Genomic DNA, 22,245 nt, shown 5'->3' with positions numbered 1-22,245 from the left:
TTACTTAATATATAGAATTGAAAATCGAGTTAATTGCACGGTTTATAGAATTTGAGGTCAAAAATTGCAATATTTGTTTTCTATTTAATATATAATTAATTTTAATTTTTATGATATAAAAATAAATATTTTATATTTAAAATAATAAAAATAATTTAATTTTTTTAAAAATATTTATAAAAACACTTTAAAATTTTGTTAAATAATATTTAAAAAGTCATAAAATAAAATTTATTTTATTAAAATAAGTCTAAAAATTAATATGAAAAATCAATAATTAAATTGAATTAAATTATGATTAACAGTTTTAAAAATTTAAAAAATTTAACCCAACCGAACCAACCCAATATCACCCTCATCACGAGTAAACTAGAGTGGATTGCATTTAAATTTTTTTTCACTTTTTTACAAAATACTCATTCAAGTAATTAGTTGGCCTTTGTGTACAATTTCGTTATGTAACAGCCCGATTTTGGGTCTAGTCAGAACAGTAGTTTTTGGACCACAAATTCGACGAGAAAAAATGTAATGGCCTGAATTTTCAGAAGTGTCGGAACGGTGATTCGAGATCACTAAATTCTACAAATGAGTAGAAAATATTATTAATTTAGTGAGTATAAGTTAAATGTGAAGTTAGGAATTTTTTTTGAAATAGTGAACAGTGCACTAGAAATAAATATTAAAATAATTAGAATAAAAACGAGGTATCGAGACCTCGAAGATTTTAAATCGAGCCATAAATATTTTTATAAATATTTATGGAGTGTTAAAAAGTTAGTATTAAATTTTTGTTAAAAAATTTTAAAGTTCCGATAATTAATTGAACAAAAAGGACTAAATTGTAATAAATAAAAAATTATGGGAAACGATTAAATAGTTTAAATGATAAAAGGAAGAGGGCTTAAAAGGCAAATAGACCCAAGGTCTATTTGGGCTGGACGGCAAGTGTACAAAATCAGCAAGAAAATAAGGAGAATTAAGGGTAAAATTGGAATATTACAAAATTTACTTAATAAAGCTAGGATTGAAGTGGAATTATCTAGATTTCTCTTTATTTTTCTGCATTCTCATCAGCTAAAACACCATAGAAGGGTTTCATTAAGCTGGTTTTTCATATTTTTACTGCAATTAAGTTCAATTCTTGTTATTTCTTGAAATTTTTGTATTTTTGTGACTTTTACAACTAGGCCCACTTGTTGAATTCATTAGTTTTTGATTCTATGAAAGAAGTTGAAAGTTGCTATGAATACATGCTGGAAGTATATGATGATTTAGCATGGAATTAGAGCTTTAAATTGTTCATATGCTGATTTTATTGAAAGAATTGAATAGAAAGTGAATGTTTGGGACCTAATAGTAAAAGAGTTTGAAGTTAAGGTTTTATGTGGAAATTCTGAATTTCAATAGTTGTGAAATAACTTATAATGTCTAGGTAAAGTACTAATTGAGAAAAATTAGCTTAATTGAGGGGTTAATTGAGCAAGGACTGAATTGTATGAATTGTGAAATTTGGGACAAAATGGAAATCAACATTTTGCACTAAAACAGTTTTGGACAGCAGCAGTGGTTTAAATTTGAAAAATCGCCAAAAATTGTGGGAATTGAATTAGATGGTCAATAAAATATGAAATTAAAGCTTATTGAGTATAGTTTCTCATAGAAGAAACAGTGTAAGTAATGGAATTGTAAATTATGAGATATAATAAATTTTGTGAGACAATGTCAGAATGATTTCGGGTTCCCCTGTTATGACTTTGGAAAATCATAAAAAATGAAGAAAAATAATTATGAGTTATAATTTATATGGTTAGAATTCTTAATGAGTTTATTTTCAAAGGAAACAAACGGAAACATCATCCAAATTCTGTACAATTAGATAATTCATTTTAAGTGAAGAGTGGTCGGAACTGTCAGACAGTGAAATAGGGGAAACTTTAAAGAATAAACTGTACTATTTGGCTGAACCAAAAATTCTGAAAATTTTATGATAAGAAGATATGTGAGCCTAGTTTCAGGGAAAATTAACGGATCTTAATTTGGAGCTCTGTAGCTCCAGATAAAAATAATTTAGTGACTCCGACTCTGATAAACAGCTTTGAATATACATATGAGTGAATAGTGAAATTATAGTTAAGGTTGTTTAAGTGTGTTATACACATTAAGGATGTGGAATGGAGAGGAGGAGGAGGAAAATTGGGAAATATATGAATGATTTGTGTAGAATTGGTCATATGCTTGATTATAATTGATAAACGATGAAATAGAAATGATGCTTATATTTGTGCATTATTGGTCATGGTTTAAGCTCATGTGTGAAAATAAAGTTTCATAGTATGTGTGTATGGTATATTCGGTATATGATTTGGCATGAAATAATGTCATGAATGGTTTATGAATTAACACATGTTGGTAAGCGTGATACATGAGTAAATGTTGTGCTCATCCATGTTTATAATGCTTATGCTATATGTGTATTTGGCTAACATATTTGGTGTACATGCTTAGGCTTTGGCCAAGTAGTGGCTAGATTATGCCACGTTAAATTTATAAGTTATGCATTGAAATAGTAAGTGCCTAATTGAAAATATGCTTGTGATCATGAAAAGGGTGGTAAGGTTTAAATTATGTAATCTCTAGTGAAATGGTTTAACATGTGGTTAGTTCAAAAAAGAGTTATGTTCAAATACACTAGCTTGCGACTATGGTTGAATGATATGTTTATATCTTGTGTGATATGCATAGGAAACAAGTGTGGAAAGGTAATGAAATAGTAAGTTCATATGGCAGAAATTTAATGATTAAATGTTAATTTCATGAATTATATAGTACATGATGATATATATTTGTTGATGGATTGAGAATAAAATAACAATACGAAAAACTGAATAAATGATCAAATTGAGCGGAACGTCGGATTTGAGTACTTCTAATCAGTGACAAGTGATAAGTGGTAGCTTTAGCTACACTTATCTGATCAGGGACAAGTGACAAGTGATAAATGTGATCCGTGTAAGACCGTGGCAGTGCTATGGCTTCGGAAAGTGATAAGTGATCATATGCAAGACCATAGTTATACTATGGCAAAGTGGAAGTGAAGTACTCAATTTTCCATAACCGTTCCCTAATTTGATTAAGGATGGTAAGTGACAAATGGGCCCAAAAGAATTAAAGTAAATGGATAAGTGGTAGTGTATTTATACCAGGATGATGTTGTTATTTAAGCTAAAGTGATATTTTCATTGCAAAATTGAGAATTTCATAAATGTGTTAATGAATGGTATAATCGATAAACGTTGAGTTAAATGGTAAATACGTATTAGTGTTGAACTTAATGACATTGAATTGTATGTGAATTAAATGAAAATTGCTAGTAATATGATTTAAATTGTGAGCATGAGAAATTGCGAATTGAATGAAATGAAAATGAAGCATTGAATTGCATGAGTATGTATCGTGTCTCGTAGGCCCTATTTATTATGATTATAATATTTTTATGATATATTGTGAAGAGTTATAAAAGCATGTTAATAATTTTGAAAGGTTTAATTTAGATGTAATTTTATAACTCGGTTAAATACGTTTACAAGTGTATGAGTTCTAGTAATGCCTCGTACCCTATTCCGGTGTTGGATACGGGTAAGAGGTGTTACACATTAAACTACTTTCATAATGCTCATTTTATAAACAATTTTATTAAATGCTAGATTACAAAATGGCTTAATCATGATTTGATGTTTGAATTATACTCTTTTTTTTTTTCTCATGATACTACCTAATTTTTTGAGACATAATTATGTACTTTAAATATCCATGTGATTTTAGTTCAATTATAAACTTTTTGAAAAGAATTTTTCACATAAATATTTATATCGCAATTTCGAAAATGAAATTTAAAGGGATTAAATAGGAAATGGTACTCTGAATCATAGAACTATAATGAAATATACGGTCAACCAACACTTATCTAATTTGAAAGAGTCCTAGAACATTTCGAGATCCTGATGCATATAGATACAAATGGTCCAATGGAAGCAAGAATTTCTAGGAGCATTTGGAACATTTCGTTTCTGAGCGGGAGAGACGTTTTCAAGTAGTATTCGATCGATTACGTATTAATCAATATTTCATTGATTGGTCTGAGGTTATCGACAAAAAATTTTTTGTCCAAGTCACTTCGTTCCTTTTTTTTTGTGAATTTTGAGAATATCCCCATTCATAGGTTTGAGATCCACATCTATAAATTGAAAGGTCCGAAAGCTCGAAATAAATGGTTTTAAGGCTTAAATTTTGTATTTATCTTACATTATTAGAATAAAACAAACAACACATAATCTTTCCTTTCTTTTTTTCTTTTCACCTAATTGAAGTCTTAAGGTGAAAAGGTTTGGATATTTTTTACATTCAATTTTTTTTTTTGGGAAAAGAAATTGGAATAGGAAGTAATAGATTGAGTTATTAAGATTAATTAATTAAGTTGGGTATTATGTATTAATAGATTAGAGTTATTAAGATTAATTATTTTGAGTTATTAAGCAATTGGAATGGGAAGTAATAGATTAGAGTTATTAAGATTAATTAATTAGTTTGGGTATTAGGTATTAATAGATTAGATTAATTAATTTGGGTATTAGGTATTACTAGATTAGGGTTATTAAGATTAATTAATTTAGGTTATTAAGAAATTGGACTGAGAAGTAATAGATTAGGGTTATTAAGAAATTGAAAAAATTGATTAACTATTTCATTCTAAAAAAAAATGAGATTTTTTTATGGGTTGATTTCGAGTACTCACTTTCTATTCAACCAAGGAAAAATTTCCAATTTTTTAGAATAAAATTATCGATCAATTTTTTCAATCAAGAAAAATAAATATTTAATACACAAATTGATTAATCTTAATAACCCTAATATCTTACTTTCCGTCCCAATTTTTTCTCAAAAAGGAGAAATTCAGTCGAAAAGTAAAGATTACCCAAAAAATTCACTCTATACTTTAATTACACGGCGAAAAGAAAAAGAAGAGACATGTTAGGTATTGTTGGTTTTATTTTAATAAGTTAAGATAAATACAAAATCAAAGGTTTAGAACCATTTATTTTGATTTAATGACTAAGATCATTTTGGTTCTCATTATTCTTGTTATATTACAATTTTAAAAATAAAAAAAATATTTTTTAATGCTATTTATTAGTATAATTAGTGTAAAATGATATTTTTCTATTTGAAATATTTAATATAATTAAAATATATTAATTTATCACAATTCAAATAATATAAAATAAAATAATTTTAAATAATAATTAAAGCATGTTTAACATATTTAACATGAAATATACTTTATATAATCAATGCAAAGTAACATTATTCAACATAATAATTAATTAACATAATTAACTCAAATTGATTAAGTGGTAATTAATATATTTAATAATATGATAAAAATAAAAGATATTTTTCTCGATTCAAAAGTTTTATGCATACTCGTACTTTTATATAGATGATAGATACTACGCTATTAATATTTATATTATATTAAAATCTTAGACTAAATTAAAGTCATGAGTTAAAGCTCAATACCAAAACAATTAAAGAAAATAAATAAAGCAAATTTTTTTAAAAAATTTACTTTAATTTGTTAAGGAAAAAACTTTAAAAACTTTTAAGATTTTTTTTTCTCATCCTCTCATGCAGATTATTTATATTTTCCTTTTAAATTAATCCAATATTTTTTTCTTAATTTATTTTATATTTATATACTTTTTCTTTAGTTGATAATAATTAATTAATTAATTTTCTTTTACATTTTTTTTATTTTTCACTAATTTTTGTTTTTATATTTTTCCAGTGCACTTAGTGTTGTAACTTCCAACTTTAATGTTGTAATTATTGTTGGAATAAATAACTTCGTTTATCAAGATTAGGCAAAATAAAGTAAATAAGAATATAATTAACACACAATATTTGTTAACGCAATTTAGATTTATCAGTCATACTTTACAGAATCTCGTTTAAGGAATGATCTTTATTCTATAATTCGTCCGATATAACTATTGGCTAAAGTTCAAACTACTCTTGCATCAATGGATATTTGCAACCTCAATATTGCTCAAAATACCTCACAATAGAATCAATAAAACTCTTGAAGAAATCACACGAAATAGTAAACTAAAGACCAAAAAGTTGATCGAAGACACTGCAAAAGCTCTATCCAAGTGATGCCACAAGTAACTTATTTATTGACTGATACAAGATTTCATATTTTCACGTCAGTCTTTCTAAAATTAAAACAAATTATCTGTTAATAAGAATCATTCTTATTTTGATTTTAAATAATATGTGAAAATACACAATGTTATTATTTAACGGTGAAGTAATAAAAGTAATAAAAAAAATTTTAAGGTAACAAAATAACAACCATTGATGGGGTAGTTTATTTTTTTAAAATTAATTCATATAGGTCCATATATTCGTTAATGGATTTAGCACTAATAAAGACCCATTTTCGAAATTATTTATGAAAATTGACTGTTTTTAAAAATAATAATAGATATGGACCAAAAATTTAAAAATGTGTTGACGTGAACGTATTTTCAAGGGATATTCCAAAAAAGCTTTTCTTTATGTCAAGCAAAAACACTTTGACCTGAAAGCACTTTACTAAAAAGCACTGACAAAGGCATGCTTTCTTAGGATATCCCTGAAAACGCCGTTATTATTTTTGAAAATAGCCCATTTCCATAAATAATTTCGGAAATGGGCTTTGATACTAAACCATTCGTTAATCAGGGACAATTGCTTCTCAGTTGTTCTACATGTAATCATGATTCTTTTCGTACTTAAAATTCCTTCACTTCTCCAGAAAACCAACCCAATCCCCTCTTTTAATTCTCAATGTTTATTCCTTTATCATTCAACTAGCCATAAAGTAGAAAATTTTGCTTCTTTATTGGAGAATTGTAAAGATTTTGTTTCTTTGAGAAAGCTCCATGCTTGTATATTCACTAATGGGATTTGTCAAAGTACATTTATAAGCTCAAAGCTTCTAACTTGCTATCAAAAGTTTGGATCCTCACTTGAATCAAGATGGGTATTTGATGGAATCATCAAGAGCAATATCTTTCTTCGGAATTCAGTTCTCGTTGGATGTTTTAGAAGTGGTCAATATGGTGAAGTTCTTAGGCTGTATTTGAAATTGAAGCAAAAAAAGATTGGTTTCGATTGTTCAGCTATTACTTTTACTTTGAAGAGTTGTGCTGAATTGGGTAGTTTTGGATTTGGAAAAGGAGTTCATCTTGATGTTTTAAAGTTTGGGTTAAGTAAAGATGGATTTGTGGGTTCTTCACTTATAGGTTTGTATTCAAAGAATGGAGATATGGTTTGTGCTTCCAAAGTGTTCGATGAAATAACTGAAAGAGATGTTGTTGTATACACTTCGATGATAACTGGCTACGCACTAGTTGGCGGTCATATTACTTACAAGGCGTTTGAATTTGCTCGTCTCATGCAGAAGGAGGGGATCGATCCTAACAGGGTGACAATGGTGAGTTTACTGCAGGCAGCAGCCGAGTTGGAAGCACTGGAAGAAGGCAGGTCGATCCATGGATATGCTATTAGAAGAGGGATTGGTTGTTCAGATGAAGTATTTGAGACAAGTCTCATGGATATGTATATTAAATGCAAGGTCCCAACAATGGCGGCATGCATTTTTGGTAGAATGAAGATGAAGACCATTGGTTCTTGGAATGCTATGATAACTGGATATCTTAATATGGGGCAGCCATTGGAAGCATTGGGACATTTTTGTAAGATGGTACATGAAAATGTTTTCCCAGATTTGATTAGCTTAGCCAATGGGATTTTGTGTTGTGCTGATTTGAAGTATTTGCAAGAAGGAAAGACTATTCAAGGTCGCATTATTCGGATAGGTTACGAGCTTGATCTCATAGCTACCACTGCTTTGGTTGATATGTATTCCAAGTGCAATGATTTTACCCGGGCTAGGAAATTATTCGATGTAGTGGAGAAAAGAGATGTGATTTTATACAATGTCATGATGGCAGGTTATCTCCAAAATGGATTTGCTACCGAAACCGTGGACCTTTTTATTGAAATGGTTGGTTCCGGTCTCAAACCAAACCTAGGTTCTATCCTGAATGTACTTTCAGCATTGTCAGAGATGAAGAACGTAAGAGGAGGAAGGAGTGTTCATGGTTACATTTTGAAACATGAATTTCGTATGAATACCGAAGTTGCCAATCAAATTGTCTACATGTATGCTAGATGCAGTTATATTTATGATGCAAGGCAAGTCTTCAATGGGATACGATATAAGGACTTGATTTCATGGACGTCAATGATTATGGGTTATATCTACCATGCCAACCCCGAAGAAGCCATCCTATTGTTCCGAATGATGAAAAGAGAAAAACTCGACCATGATTCCGTCACTCTGATAAGTTTACTCCAGGCATTCTTGAAGCTTGGACATCTAAGTCTAGCAAAGGAAGTTCACTGTCATTCATATCGAACTCGACTAGATCACGAAACACTAGTAATAAACTCCCTGATAACTACTTATGCCAAGTTGGGAAATCTAAATATGGCAAGAAATTTATTTGAGCACACCAATAGAGGGTGTGTGACATCATGGAACACAATGATTGCAGCATATGGGATGCATGGAAACTGCAAAGAAGTTCTCCGGCTATTTGACCGAATGCGAAGTGAGATGATCAAACCTGATGACATGACCTTCACATCGATACTTACTGCTTGCAGTCACTCTGGCATGGTGGAAGAGGGTCTGCGAGTATTTAACTGCATGAGAGAAGACTACTGCATAATACCCTGTGAAGCACATTACGGATGCATAATAGATTTATTAAGCCGAGCAGGACGTCTCGAAGAAGCATACGAATTGCTTAAATTACTGCCAGCTAGACAAAGTGCATCAGCAATGGCTGCCATGTTGGCTGCTAGCAGAATCCATGGAAACACTGAATTGGGGGAGGTTATTGGGCACTGGCTTTTAGATTTAGAACCAGAAAGCCCAAGTGTATATAATTTAGTGTCAAATTTATATGCAGAAAGTGGAAAATGGGATGAAGCAGCCAGAACAAGGAACATGGCAAAGATGAGGGGTTTGAAGAAGGCTGCTGGATATAGTCAGATAGAACTAAATCCGAGAGCTTCGACGATGTAAAGATCCCTGGGACTGGATTCCCGTCGTTGTTTGATTCATTCTTAAGACATTATGTTTAGCAGGGATAGATAGAGATGATTTTGACAATGTTTCTAACCATTCCAGGGTATGAAAAACAAAGGGATGACTGTACAAATGAGAGTGATAATCAGACTTTTGTTGTCTGCAACACACATTTATATTGCCATCACCTACGTATTTCCATGCGCATTATATTCATTAAGGCTAATGTGGTGCGACATGTAGGGGAATTTCCCCTTGAGAGTCGCCGACCATGGGATCAAATAATCTTAGTTGGACATGAATCCTTCTAATTTAATTAATTAATGTACTCCAAATAAGAATACAACCCTTGTATATGTTCCTGTAAATATATGTTGTTATAGTCGAAATTAAAGTTGGGAAAACTCTGTCAATCAAAATTTTATTTGATTACTTTTCTTGTACTAAAATATATTTTATCTTATTTTTAGTTTTGATTCTAGTGAGAATTATAATTGCAATCATATAGGGATTTCTGTTTGGATATACATATAAGGATTTCAACTTCACTCTTTGAGAAATCTTTATTTTCATCTTATGTTCGATTCTTTATGTTAGAGTCCACTCTATAAACATTCGAGATTTTAAAAATAGTAAGAAGATCATTTTGTACTTTAAACTTTAGTTTGAGTTGATCAAAAATTTTGAGCATCTCCTAGCCCCCTTTGTGAATAGACAGTTCCTGAGCCTCGAAATTTTAAAATTTTTAGCTTTCTTGCAATGCAATTTGGTGAAAGAAAGACTTCACCTAGTTTCACTATAATAGAATTTGTTTCAATTAGGTCTAGGAAGAAGACATGCCAATAATTGGCATGGTTCGCCCTTAGGTGTGCACAATTATTTTTCTTTTAATAAAATTACTTAATAGATACTTTTTTATGGCTCAACTTTAATTAGATTTCTTTTTTATTTTTATCACTCATGAAATGTTTAAATTTTAATCACTAATGTTATTAGGTTATAATATATTTTTGTCACTCATCCATTAATAACATTGATAGAAAGGTGATGTGGCAAGTTAAATTTGCCACATAAGCACACTAGCTATCCGCCTCTAGAGTTGCCTTCACCTTCTTACTCCAACGTTGAATCAGTGATAGGAAACCACCAAAATGCTCTTCTTGTCCTCCTCTACCATTTTACTAGTTTAAATTCTCTTGAAAATGGCTAGGAATTGCCAAACTAACCTTGAACCTATCTAATCCGGCTATCAAAATGTTCTTGTTTCGAACAATGTTATTCTCCTAATCAACGACTACCATTCCACAGTTGGGTTCAGTGAAACTTCCAAAAGGGTGCCAAACTTGTGGTAGTCGTTAAACTTTGCTTTCTTTTTTTTTTCTTTCTATTTTATTATTGTTTTTTGTTCTGGCTTTTGGGTCGAGTATTGGGCTTTTAGGGATATGGTGAATGAGGAAGGGAATTGATGACAGATGGTTATTGGAGATTTTACAATAATTTATTAGGGGTTATTATGAGGTTGAGGCTTTATGAGATGACAGCTTTAGGTTGGGGAATTGTGTAGGTGTTGTGGTGGTTGCGAGGGTTATTGAGATGAGGCTTGTGAGATAGTGAGTGGCGTTAGTAGAGAAGAGATGGCGAATGGGGAATTGTATGGTGGTCGTGGATAACAGTGAGGCTGGTGGTGAATGAGAAGGCTATTGGTTGATGGAGGAAGACTGTAAAAAATGGGTTAGATTATATTGCTTAGGAATGATTGGGTGCAAAAATCAAACCAAATGAAGGTCGACTGATGAGGAGCAGTGACAAGAGATAATGTTGGCAAGGAGCGGTGGTGAGAGATGGCACACGGCTTGGTTGAAGAAGAAGAACAAGATGTTGGGGACATCGAGTAATATCACACATGAATGTGCCTATGACCTTAAGCACCAACACCTGATAATAACTGCACTAATACCAAAAGAAACTTATAAACTAATGAACCTCTTAATTCAAAAGATTTCTCGAAGTATACAAATTGTATACAATAAAGTGGTAGATCAAAATTGGGATACTTAAGTGAAGGCTTCAAGCCTTCTTTTATAGCAAGGTTGAGGTGGCAATCTTTTGTCCCATGTCTATGTGGGATAAAAACAAGCCAACATCAACAAATCTCCACTTTTGGCGAGTTTGTCAATCCCACTCAACTTCCCAAATCTTCCACTTCTTAACTTCATAAAGTCACCTTCAATTGTACCTCAAAATGCGCTTTCAAGCACCATACACTCGAAGGTGTTCAAACTTGCAGGATGTTATCAAGTTCAAACAATGATTGAACTTTATTGCTTTTACTATCTTGGTCATCATATCTGCAGGAGTTTTAGCTATTGTAATCTTCTGAAGTAGAATCTTTCCTTCTTCGAAGATTTCTCGTACAAAGTGATACTTCATACTAATGTGTTTGCCTCTTGAATGGTAAACTTGGTTTTTCGCTAAATGGATAGTGCTTTGACTGTTATAGTAAAGGTTAATGTGACATTAAACAACACCCAAGTTTTCCATCAACCCAAACAACCTCTTTAACAACTTTTGAAACTATTATATACTCTGCATCTATCATTAATGAAGCTACTGTAGACTATAATGTAGACTTCTAACTTACCGGGCTTTAGCAATAGTAAATAGATACTCAATAGTAGATCGATATTTATCTAAATCACCAGCATAATCAAAATCGACATATCCAACTAAACACTGACTAAACATTTTATTTTGCTCAAAGATTAAACCAGCATTTACGATTTTCAGAAGATACTGTAGAATCTATTTCACAGCTTGCCAACGCCCTTTACCAAGATTATGCATATACCATTTCACAACTCCAACTGCTTGTGAAATGTCTAGCCGAATACACACCACTTACATCAGGCTCTCAACTACATTAGTGACCGCGCCTTGGCGTGTGTGCATCAGGGCTAATAATCAATACAAAAAAAAATTATAATATGGTAGTATATTTAAGTGTGACAGGTTGAGTTGTAACATTTTTAGTTTTGCAATAGAACACTCGAGTATTCCAAGGATCAAATCCAAGAGGGTTCGAGGGACAAAGTGATTCCTAAGCGAAAAACATGCAAATAGGTAGTCTATCTAACTAATTGCTAAGTACCATATTACGCAAATGCATAGTCAAGGGTAATTTAGACTAATGGCCTACCTAACACTAAGGATAGCCAAATTGTAAAACAAGCAAAATTACACAATTAACAATTCAAGAAACACAAGTGGTCGGTTGACTTCCATGTTGTTGATTAGTTTTCGAATTAGGGATCTAAAAGGCATAAACTTCTAACTGGTTCAATTTTACCTCTTGGTCACCATTTTACCAAATTAGACAATTTAGTCTGGTTTATCTTTCGACCTCAACAAACTAACTCGGGATAAACAAATTAATGCTCAATAGGATTGCCTCTTGTTCTTACCTATCTATAAAATACGGTGTTTCCATTTTTGATATATTTTCAATCAAATTTAGCTGAACTTTTTTTTTTACTTTTTAGGTGAAAGGATCACAATAATGCTCAATAAGATCTCTTCTTGATCTCACTTATCTATAAAAATAGAGTTTAAAAAATAATGTGTTTCCATTTTTTTTTATCTATTTTCGATCAAATTTAGCTGAAAATTTATTTATTTATTTTTTGGCTTTTTTAGGTGAAAGGGTCACAAAGAAATGCAAAACTCCAAAAAAGACTAAATTACACGTTGTATAAATGTTGAGGGTTAAATTGTTTAGAATTAAGACTAAATTGACACAATGTAGAAATTTTGAGGGTTAAAAATGAGATTATGTCAAATTTAGCTACCACATCACCTTTCCATTTGCCATTTTGTGGCTGGTGAACAAAAAGACAAAACCGAATAGTTGGGTGATCATTTTGTAACTTTTTATAATTGGGTGACATAAAAACACTTACCAATAATTGGGTGACTACTAGTGTTTTTTTTATTACCTTTTTTGGTTTGGATTGTCAAACAATGATCTAAAAAAAGTAGAAGAATAGTGCTTAAAGCCCACGGTTCCGTTTTGAATGAAGCAGACCACTAGAGATAACATTGGTGTAAGAGGTGGTTAGGGTTATGAAAAGAAGAAGAGAGAATAAAAAAGGAGAAGAAGAATAAGATAACTAAAGAAATAAAAGATAAAAGGAAAAGAAAAGGGAAAGGGAAAGTTAGAGCAAATAAAAGAAAAAGAAATAAATTCACTCAAAAGAAAAAAAGTATAGGGATTAGTTGTACAAATTGACCTAAAATTGATAATGTGTAACACTCCTAACCCGTATCTATCGCCAGAATAGAGTTATAGAGTATTACCGGAGTTTACAAATTAATTTACAAACATTTCATTTCATCAAGCATTCATATTTATAACCAATCAAAATCAAAACATTAATGAGCTAGCGTTGGCCAATTTAACTTATTCATGCCATTATAACCAGAATCAAATCATCCAAAATTATTGATAGAACCAATGGATAGTGTGATATATCTTCGACAAGCTTCCAATCCAATTGAGCTTCCGATAATCATGTCAATGCATCTAATAATTATATTTATTACAAATAATAATTCAATTCCAATAATAAAACACATATTTATATAATATTCATCACCAAATAACATTTACTTTAATTAAAATTATACAGAATATAGTTCATACGAACTTGCCAGGCTAAATTGCAAAAATACCAAAATTCCCTGAATTTTGGTAATTTTCTATTTTCTTCGAATTTCCACCCAATCTTGATCTAAATTAATATTTCATTCAATTTATTAATTTAAATAATAAAAAAATTCATTTCATGCAAGTTGGTCGCTTTTTGACATTTTTACAAATTTACCCTTACAATTTTACTTTTATTCAATTTAGTCCTTAAACCTAAAACATGCAAATTAGCCATTTTTAAAGAAAACTCATGCTAGTTGAATAATCATATGTTTTCCTCCTCCTCCTCTCCATTCCACATCCTTAAATGTATATAACATGCTTGTATGTAACATTATCTATAATTCCATTATTTACTTATTTGTTCATTCAAAGCTGTCCACTTGCGTCATAGTCACAAAATTATTTATATCTTGATCTACGTAACTCCAAATTGAGATCCGTTAATTTTATATGAAACTAGACTCATATATATTCTTACTATAAAATTTTTAGAATTTTTTATTTAACCAATAAGTACAGTTTATTCTTTAAATTCATCCCTATTTTGCTGTCTGACAGTTTTGACCCTTCTTCACTAAAAATTAATTATCTCCTCGTACAGGATTTGGATAATGTTCCCGTCTATTTCTATTGAAAATATACTCATTCAAGATTTTAAAAATATAAATTTAAGCCCCTAATCATTTTTATCCAATTTTTTTTATGATTTTCCAAAGTCAGAACAGGGGAACTCGAAATCATTCTGACCTTATCTCACAAAATTTATTATAACTCATGATTTACAATTCATTGCTTACACCGTTTCTTCTATGAGAAACTAGACTCAGTAATCTTTAATTCCTTATTTTATTCATCCTTAATACAATTTCTAAGACTTATGGTGATTTTTCAAAGTTAACCTACCACTGCTGTCCAAAACTGTTTCAGTGCAAGATGTTGATAATCAAATTTATAACACCCTCATTTCCTTTCTCTACAATATTTTCTATCAATTCCTCTTGTTTCCCTTCACTAACATATTAAGAACATAGAACCTTATATGATAAAACCCTACATTAACATCAATTTCATACTTTTTCAATAATATCAAACTCAAAAATATATTAAAATCTTGATGTTCTTACCCTGCTCTATTGATTTCAATCTTTAACTTAATTTTCTCTCTCCTCCAGCCTCTATTTCTTGAATCTAACTTGATTCTAGCTCACTATGGTTTCCTTATCAATTTTCTCTCTTGGTGGCTATGGAAATTTCTTTGATTTCTAAGTGAAAATGGTGAACTTTTAGTGAGAGGACCAAATTGTAAAGAAAAGAAAGTTTCTTTCTTTCTTTCTTTTCTCTTCATACGTTGGAATGCATGGGAGAAGATGACGATTCTTCATATTTTCTTCCATATATATATATATACTAAATAAAATAATAATAAAATGATAAAATATCATTTAAAAATTAAATTAAAATATTAATAAACTAATATTTATTTATTTATTTAATCTAAAATATCTCCAACATCATTATTATTTTCTAGATTTCTCTTTCTTATTAATTGACCATTTTGCCCTTTAAATCTTTTAAAATTCCATCCTTGAGTCATCACTTAATTTGATAAAATTACGATTTAGTCCCTCATAATTCTTTGTCTATTCAATTTGGTCCCAATTCATCCTTTTCCTTAGTTTCTAGATTATTCCACCCTTAAATTATTTACACTATTGGTCCTTCAAATTTTTCATATTTACACTTCAACCCCTCAAATTTTGAGTATTTACTCTTGGGTAACAAAACTGTTCTCACTTTTGCAATTTAATCCTTTCTTTAATTAATATGTCATAATATACTTCCTAATGTTGTCATAACTCAAAATTCTCCTTTTTGTCACTTTATTTCCTTACTATATCAAAGATAATATCTTACTATAAAAATTTTCGGGGTATTACATTTCTCTCACTCTTAAAATAAATTTCGTCCTCAAAATTTTCTTGTTTTACTATATCAAGAATACATACTCTCTTACTGTAATAATTTTCAGGATCACATATCAATTTAGACTTTTTAAATAAATTGAGTGCTCAAACGTCGAAATTTTTGAACGAAATTTTCACGAAATCATTTCGTGAAATTGTAGACCATAAAAATAAAATTTTTCTCTTCGAATTTGTGGTCCTGAAACCACTATTCCGACTAGACCCAAAAATCGGGCTGTTACATAGTGATAATGACAACATTTGATGTCACATCAACTTGTCACTGCAGCGTTAACGAGAGTTGATAGTTGAGTGAATATAACGTAATAAATCGATAACATTAATGATTACTTAGTACTTTCTTAAAGTTTAGTGACAAAATATAAATATACTAAAATATAAATGATGAATTTTGTAGTTTGCCCCAACAATAATATTGAAACCTAAGGTTGTTTAGAAGCATTAAAGAACATTGCAACCAGAATGATAGATTCTGATCTCTCGTATTTTTCTTGAAGCTAACTTCGTTTCAGATCACATAGCTAATATGCCTAATAATTCCAAACCTGAATTAATGAAATTTTGATAGCCCACCTATGAAAGTTTTTAAAAGTTTGAAAAGTCCGTGTGACTTAATTTTTAAACCCATCTAAACCTTATCTAATCCCAAACTCAAATCCTAATAACTATGGACACCATGCAACGAAACCTGATACGAGTCATAAAGGCCCAATCCAAGTTCAAGAATGTGCTGGGCTCAAATTGCCACAAGGCCCAATAACAAGATCAAAGGCCCGACAAATGCGGTCCAAACTAAATGGGACCATTCAAGAGCTTGTTAGCAAGGCCTTAGATGCATACACGAGAGAACAAGAAAATCAAGATTCACTTTCTTGTTTTCAAGAAAATCAAGAAACCGAATCTTGGCCCAATTTTGCTGTTCGAAGAGATTTCAAGAATCAAGAAAATCAAGATTTCAAATCTTGGAAATCTTGGTCCAAGAAACCAAATCTTGCAGCCAAAACGCATTGGATCTCCATTACGAGCGTCAACGACCCAATTTTGGTAGGAGATGGATCACGAGCCCAAATTCTTGAAAGTGAGGCCCAATAACCAAAATCCAGCCCAATCAAGAAATTTCTTCATACTTAGTTGAAAATCAGGCCAAAATGTCAAAGGGCCCAATTCGTAAACATCCTACTTGTTTAATTTAATTTTTTAATCTTTAGGAGCATTACATGTAAAATTCGGCCCAAAACAGCCCATATAAGTGCATGGCCGAATTTACCTTGTTATTTTATTAATTAGGTTTAATTTTTATTAGTTACTTGTGAGACTAGGATTTGTTGGAGGCCTATATAAGCATTAGCCAGCCACCCTTTGTAAACACATCTTATTATTATTTTTTTCTATCAAATTTCAGATTTGTTGAGTGCAGAATTTTCTTTGGGGTTTTCTCCAAGAATTCTCTCTTGAGTTTTCTTTAGAAGTTGTTTTAACAATATTTTGATTGTGGGAGCCATCTTCAACCTTCTTCTTGCCATCGATATTCTTTGGAGGCGAGATTAGAGCCGTTTGAAGGAATTTGTGAATTCTTTCGGGAATTCAAGGGTTCTTAGGACTTTTCTTTATTTCTTGCTGTTTCGATTTGTTTCTTTATTCCTACTTGTGCCGATTCATCATCTAATATTTTGCTGTTCTTGTTTGTGTTTCAGCCTTGATTCAAACTCCAAGAACTCTTCATTTAATCGGTTCTTTTATTGGCCACATATAATCGACTCAAAATTCCCTAAAATTTAGGGTTCTTGCCGTTTTCTATTTCTTCTTGTTGGGTGAAATTCGGCTGCTGAAATTTGGGCAATTCATATTGGGTGTTCAATTGGACCGAATCGCAACTTAAATTCACTTCTTGAACTGTTCAATTTCACCTATTTCTTTCTTTTCTTTTTTTTTTGCCGCCCAAATCCCTAATCTTCCAATTAAAAATCTGATTGTTTCAATCTACTTACTGTTTTGGTGTTCTTGGCAGATTCGGCTTGTGGGAGTTCATTCTTGGGAATCAATTTCGTGTTCTTGGTTTCAAGAAACCTCTTTCATAAGTGTTTCGTTCCTTGATTAGATCTTGCTGATTTTTTAGGGTTCTTATTCCAGATTTTAATTTTCCAGATTTAATCTCGTTCTTTGTTTGATTTCAGATCTGTTCGTTTAGAGCTTTCGTAGGAGTTTCTCGTGATTTGGCAACTCGATCTAATGCTTATATAGGCCTCTAACAAATCCTAATCTCACAAGTAACTAATAAAAATTAAACCTAATTAATAAAATAACAAGGTAAATTCGGCCATGCACTTATATGGGCTGTTTTGGGCCGAATTTTACATGTAATGCTCCTAAAGATTAAAAAATTAAATTAAACAAGTAGGATGTTTACGAATTGGGCCCTTTGACATTTTGGCCTGATTTTCAACTAAGTATGAAGAAATTTCTTGATTGGGCTGGATTTTGGTTATTGGGCCTCGCCTTCAAGAATTTGGGCTCGTGATCCATCTCCTACCAAAATTGGGCCGTTGACGCTCGTAATGGAGATCCAATGCGTTTTGGCTGCAAGATTTGGTTTCTTGGACCAAGATTTCCAAGATTTGAAATCTTGATTTTCTTGATTCTTGAAATCTCTTCGAACAGCAAAATTGGGCCAAGATTCGGTTTCTTGATTTTCTTGAAAACAAGAAAGTGAATCTTGATTTTCTTGTTCTCTCGTGTATGCATCTAAGGCCTTGCTAACAAGCTCTTGAATGGTCCCATTTAGTTTGGACCGCATTTGTCGGGCCTTTGATCTTGTTATTGGGCCTTGTGGCAATTTGAGCCCAGCACGTTCTTGAACTTGGATTGGGCCTTTATGACTCGTATCAAAACCCCTCAACTCAGCAGCTAAACTAAATACCCAATACCACCCTCATAATCATCTTCACTGAGAACTGCTCCCACGATGCCAATGTTATCCCCTTCGAGCTTCAATGGCATGCTCTCATTGCACCTTTTAACATAGTTAGAGGACAAAGGAAAGAGAGAGAGTTGTTTGGGTGATAGAATAGTTGACGCCATTCAATGTATATGTAAAACTTAAATTCTTTAATTCTTCTACCAATGGTTCCTCCCCTGTATTAGAACAAACAAATCTCATGCACCTTCACTTCTAATACCAAACTGCAAAGCCAATAATTTTGTTCTTATCAACCCTTGCCTTCCTAATATGCTTATCAATCTAAGAAAATGGGTGCATTGAACCCAGTCTCTCTCAAAATTTATTTATTTTTACTTAAATACATAAAATTATAAATTAATTCACAAAAATAATATTTAATTATTATACTGTTTAAAAGTTTTAAAAACATAAAATTATAAATTAGTTATATACATATAAAAAAATAAAAATATTTTTAAATATTTATTTAATTTATAGTAATACATAATTTATCATATTTATCACAATTTTTTCGTAACCCTTCAATTTTGAAGCATTTATGTTGATTTATTTTTTTATGTATTTTAATTATTTTTCATATTATTTTTATGTCATGTATTAATTTATTACAATTTTTTTATAATCATTGGATTGTATTGACATAAAAATCAAATTTAATATAATCAAAACATAAGATGGTGTAGTTTGTTTGATTAGCATCACCTTAATCTCATTGTTATTGTTTATAATTCAAAAGAGTATCACATTAATATTAGTTAAAAGAATCTAAGAGATAGTAGAAGTGCATGGAATAAAGCTTTCCTTTTCAAAGATAATGATGTGTTTGTTTACCATTTCATGAATATATATATATATATTTAGAAAATGATGTGCTGACAAACACAAACATACAACTCAAATGCCACAAAACAACACCATGCCTCTACATCTCAATTCCCCATCTCCTTTTCCTTCTCCACCGCTCTCTTCTCCATATCTTCTTTTCTTTGGCACCAACTTTTCTGGATGAAAAAAAGCCTCACTATTTTGGTTGATGCTGTTGGAGCTGATTTTGAGGTATCTTATCCACACTTTTTCTTCATTAATATTCATATATGCATGGAAGGGTGTTGTTCGAAACATTGCTAGAACAGACACAAAGTTTCTTCGTCTATATATATGTACGTATGTATACGGTGTGATGGGAAAATTTGCTATCAACTTTCACTTGGTAAGAAAGGGTAGTTTTTGAAAATTAAAAGATCATGCCAAGGGTGCTTTAGTGAATTTGCAACAAAAGTAGGATATATATATTCTGTGTTTGGAAAATTAAGGAAATATGATGACGATGATGATGATGATGATGATACGGTAAACGTGTCACCATTTAGAGGCTTCTAAATCATAGAATAGGACAAAAGATATGCAAATGATTTGGAGGGAGCAAATCAAGTGGCTTAGTTTTATTGGTTTGCTAGGCTGCTTAGCATTAGAAGTGACCGAATTTGATAAGATCAGAATTTCCTTTTTATCTTCTCAATAAATTAATCCTTCAGGGTCTTATCTTAGCTTTTACTCACAAATTGAAACTTAGGAATTTGCAAAATCTAAGCCCTCATCTTAATAAAATAGTTGTAAACACACGTATTATGATAGGATACCACTTTATCATCAATTCATCATGGACAATTTATAAGAGGCATTCACCGTTGATGCATATAAAACTTTGATTAGAGGCGACAAACAAGCGGATTCGAATCGAATTATACAAGGTTCATAGGTCGGTTTTTTATGATTATGTTCATATGCAGGGTTCAGCTTCTCTAGTTATTGGCTGCAAGACAGGAGGAGAATAAGAGGCGATTATGGAGGTCATCGGTGATCTGCCGAGGGAATTGTTCCTCGAAATTCTCTTACGGCTGCCAGCCGAATCTTTGATGCGATGCAAGTATGTTTGCAAATATTGGCATTCTCTCATTACCAATCCTAAATTCATCCAACTGCACCTCAACTACAACTATAATAACAATGTATGCGTCCTTCTGAAGCGCTGCCTCGTCACATGTTTAGGACAGAAAGAAAACTTGCTGTCATTAGTCTGCGGGAATGGTTTTTCTTTCGAAAATTTAGATGTCGATTTGTCCTTGTATAGGAAGGAGCCATGTTTACAGCTTTTAGGTCATTGTGATGGCATTATTTGCCTATCAAACTACAGAGATTACATACTTCTTTGTAACCCTGCAACTAGGGAGTCCATGGTGCTCCCTGAGTCCTGTCTCCCTTGTTATCCCTGGATCCGAAACTTGATATCTCAAACCACCGGGTTGGGGTTTGGTTATGATGCTAAGAGCCATTGCTTCAAGGTTGTTAGGATTGTTTCGTATTGGGAGGAGCTAAGAGGGAGTAACTTACCCCATTTTTCCAGGGCTGAAGTATACTCCATGGGAACGGATTCTTGGAAAGAAATCAACGTTACCGTCCCTGCACATGTCCGATATTCCCCGTGTTTCGAGACGTACTTTAATGGAGCATTCCATTGGTATGCCATGGATGATAACGGAAATGAAGTCATCCTTTCATTCAACATGGGAAACGAGGAGTTCCAAGTAATACCAATGCCGAGTTTCATCTCCATGCATGATCATTCAATTTGCAGGAGTCTTTTAGTGTGGAACGATTGCATTGCTCTCGTAATCTACCCGGAAAGAGGGATCGAAAAATCGTTCGAGATATTTGTGATGAAGGAATATGGAGTGAAGGAATCTTGGACAAACGTATTAACGATCGGACCCCTTACAAGAGTGGAGAGGCCTTTGGTATTTCGGAAAAATGATGAGATTCTCATGGAGGGATCCCATGGACAAATGATGTCTTATAACCTTAGGAACAAAGAAGTCAAGGATCTTCCGATTTATGGGGTTCCAAAGTCATTTTCAACTCTTGTATACGTTAATAGCCTTGTTTCAGTCAAAGGAGGAAATCAAATGCTTGATCAAAGAGATAATACAGGTATATTTTCTTTTTGTTTTTCTGAACACTCTTCTTGTACACGTAAACATATACGCAAATTTCTGCTAATGTTCATATTATCTTGAAATCTAAACGAAAAGTTGGAGCAATATAGCTCGAAATACTTGCATTAATTTTGTTGAAAGTACATTAATTCTGTCCATTGTCTTCCTAATCCTCGTTTTTTGTCTTAGATTTTGGTTGGTGAAGGTTTGGAGGACCAAACAAAGATGATGTTGCAGGATATGGATCCATGGATAAGAGAAAGGAAACAATGTCATCAATGTACAGAAATGATCATAAATGTACAGTGCAATGGCATGCTAAGTTTTGGGCTTATAAGAATCTTTGTTCTTTTTTCTTTTAAAGGTGAATCAGATGAATGGTAATGGTAATCTAA

At 31.8% G+C, this 22,245-nt stretch overlaps 2 protein-coding genes across 6 annotated transcripts; both read left to right on the top strand.

Annotated features, from left to right (window-relative positions):
• Nucleotides 1–6,820: 6,820 nt before the first annotated feature.
• Nucleotides 6,821–9,202, top strand: LOC121216079 (pentatricopeptide repeat-containing protein At2g03380, mitochondrial). Its single transcript, XM_041091368.1, has one exon. The coding sequence runs from the start codon at nt 6,821–6,823 to the stop codon at nt 9,200–9,202; it is 2,382 nt and encodes a 793-aa protein (XP_040947302.1).
• Nucleotides 9,203–19,725: 10,523 nt separating this feature from the next.
• On the top strand, nt 19,726–22,245 carry LOC107897379 (F-box/kelch-repeat protein At3g06240). Of its 5 annotated transcripts, none has more exons than XM_041091867.1 (4): nt 19,726–19,913; nt 20,648–20,784; nt 21,493–21,845; nt 22,215–22,245. In XM_041091867.1, the coding sequence occupies exons 2-4, from the start codon at nt 20,702–20,704 to the stop codon at nt 22,232–22,234; spliced, it is 456 nt and encodes a 151-aa protein (XP_040947801.1). In that variant the 5' UTR covers nt 19,726–19,913; nt 20,648–20,701; the 3' UTR covers nt 22,235–22,245. The 5 variants fall into 5 exon arrangements, with proteins under 5 accessions (XP_040947801.1, XP_016678312.1, XP_040947800.1 ...); XM_016822823.2 differs by having other exon boundaries at nt 21,262–21,845; XM_041091866.1 differs by having other exon boundaries at nt 20,648–21,375.

Source organism: Gossypium hirsutum, chromosome D04 (assembly GCF_007990345.1).
Source record: "Gossypium hirsutum isolate 1008001.06 chromosome D04, Gossypium_hirsutum_v2.1, whole genome shotgun sequence".
Lineage (NCBI taxonomy): Eukaryota > Viridiplantae > Streptophyta > Magnoliopsida > Malvales > Malvaceae > Gossypium > Gossypium hirsutum.
The sequence above is the reverse complement of the archived record's forward strand: the minus strand, read 5'-3'. Positions and strand labels throughout refer to the sequence as shown.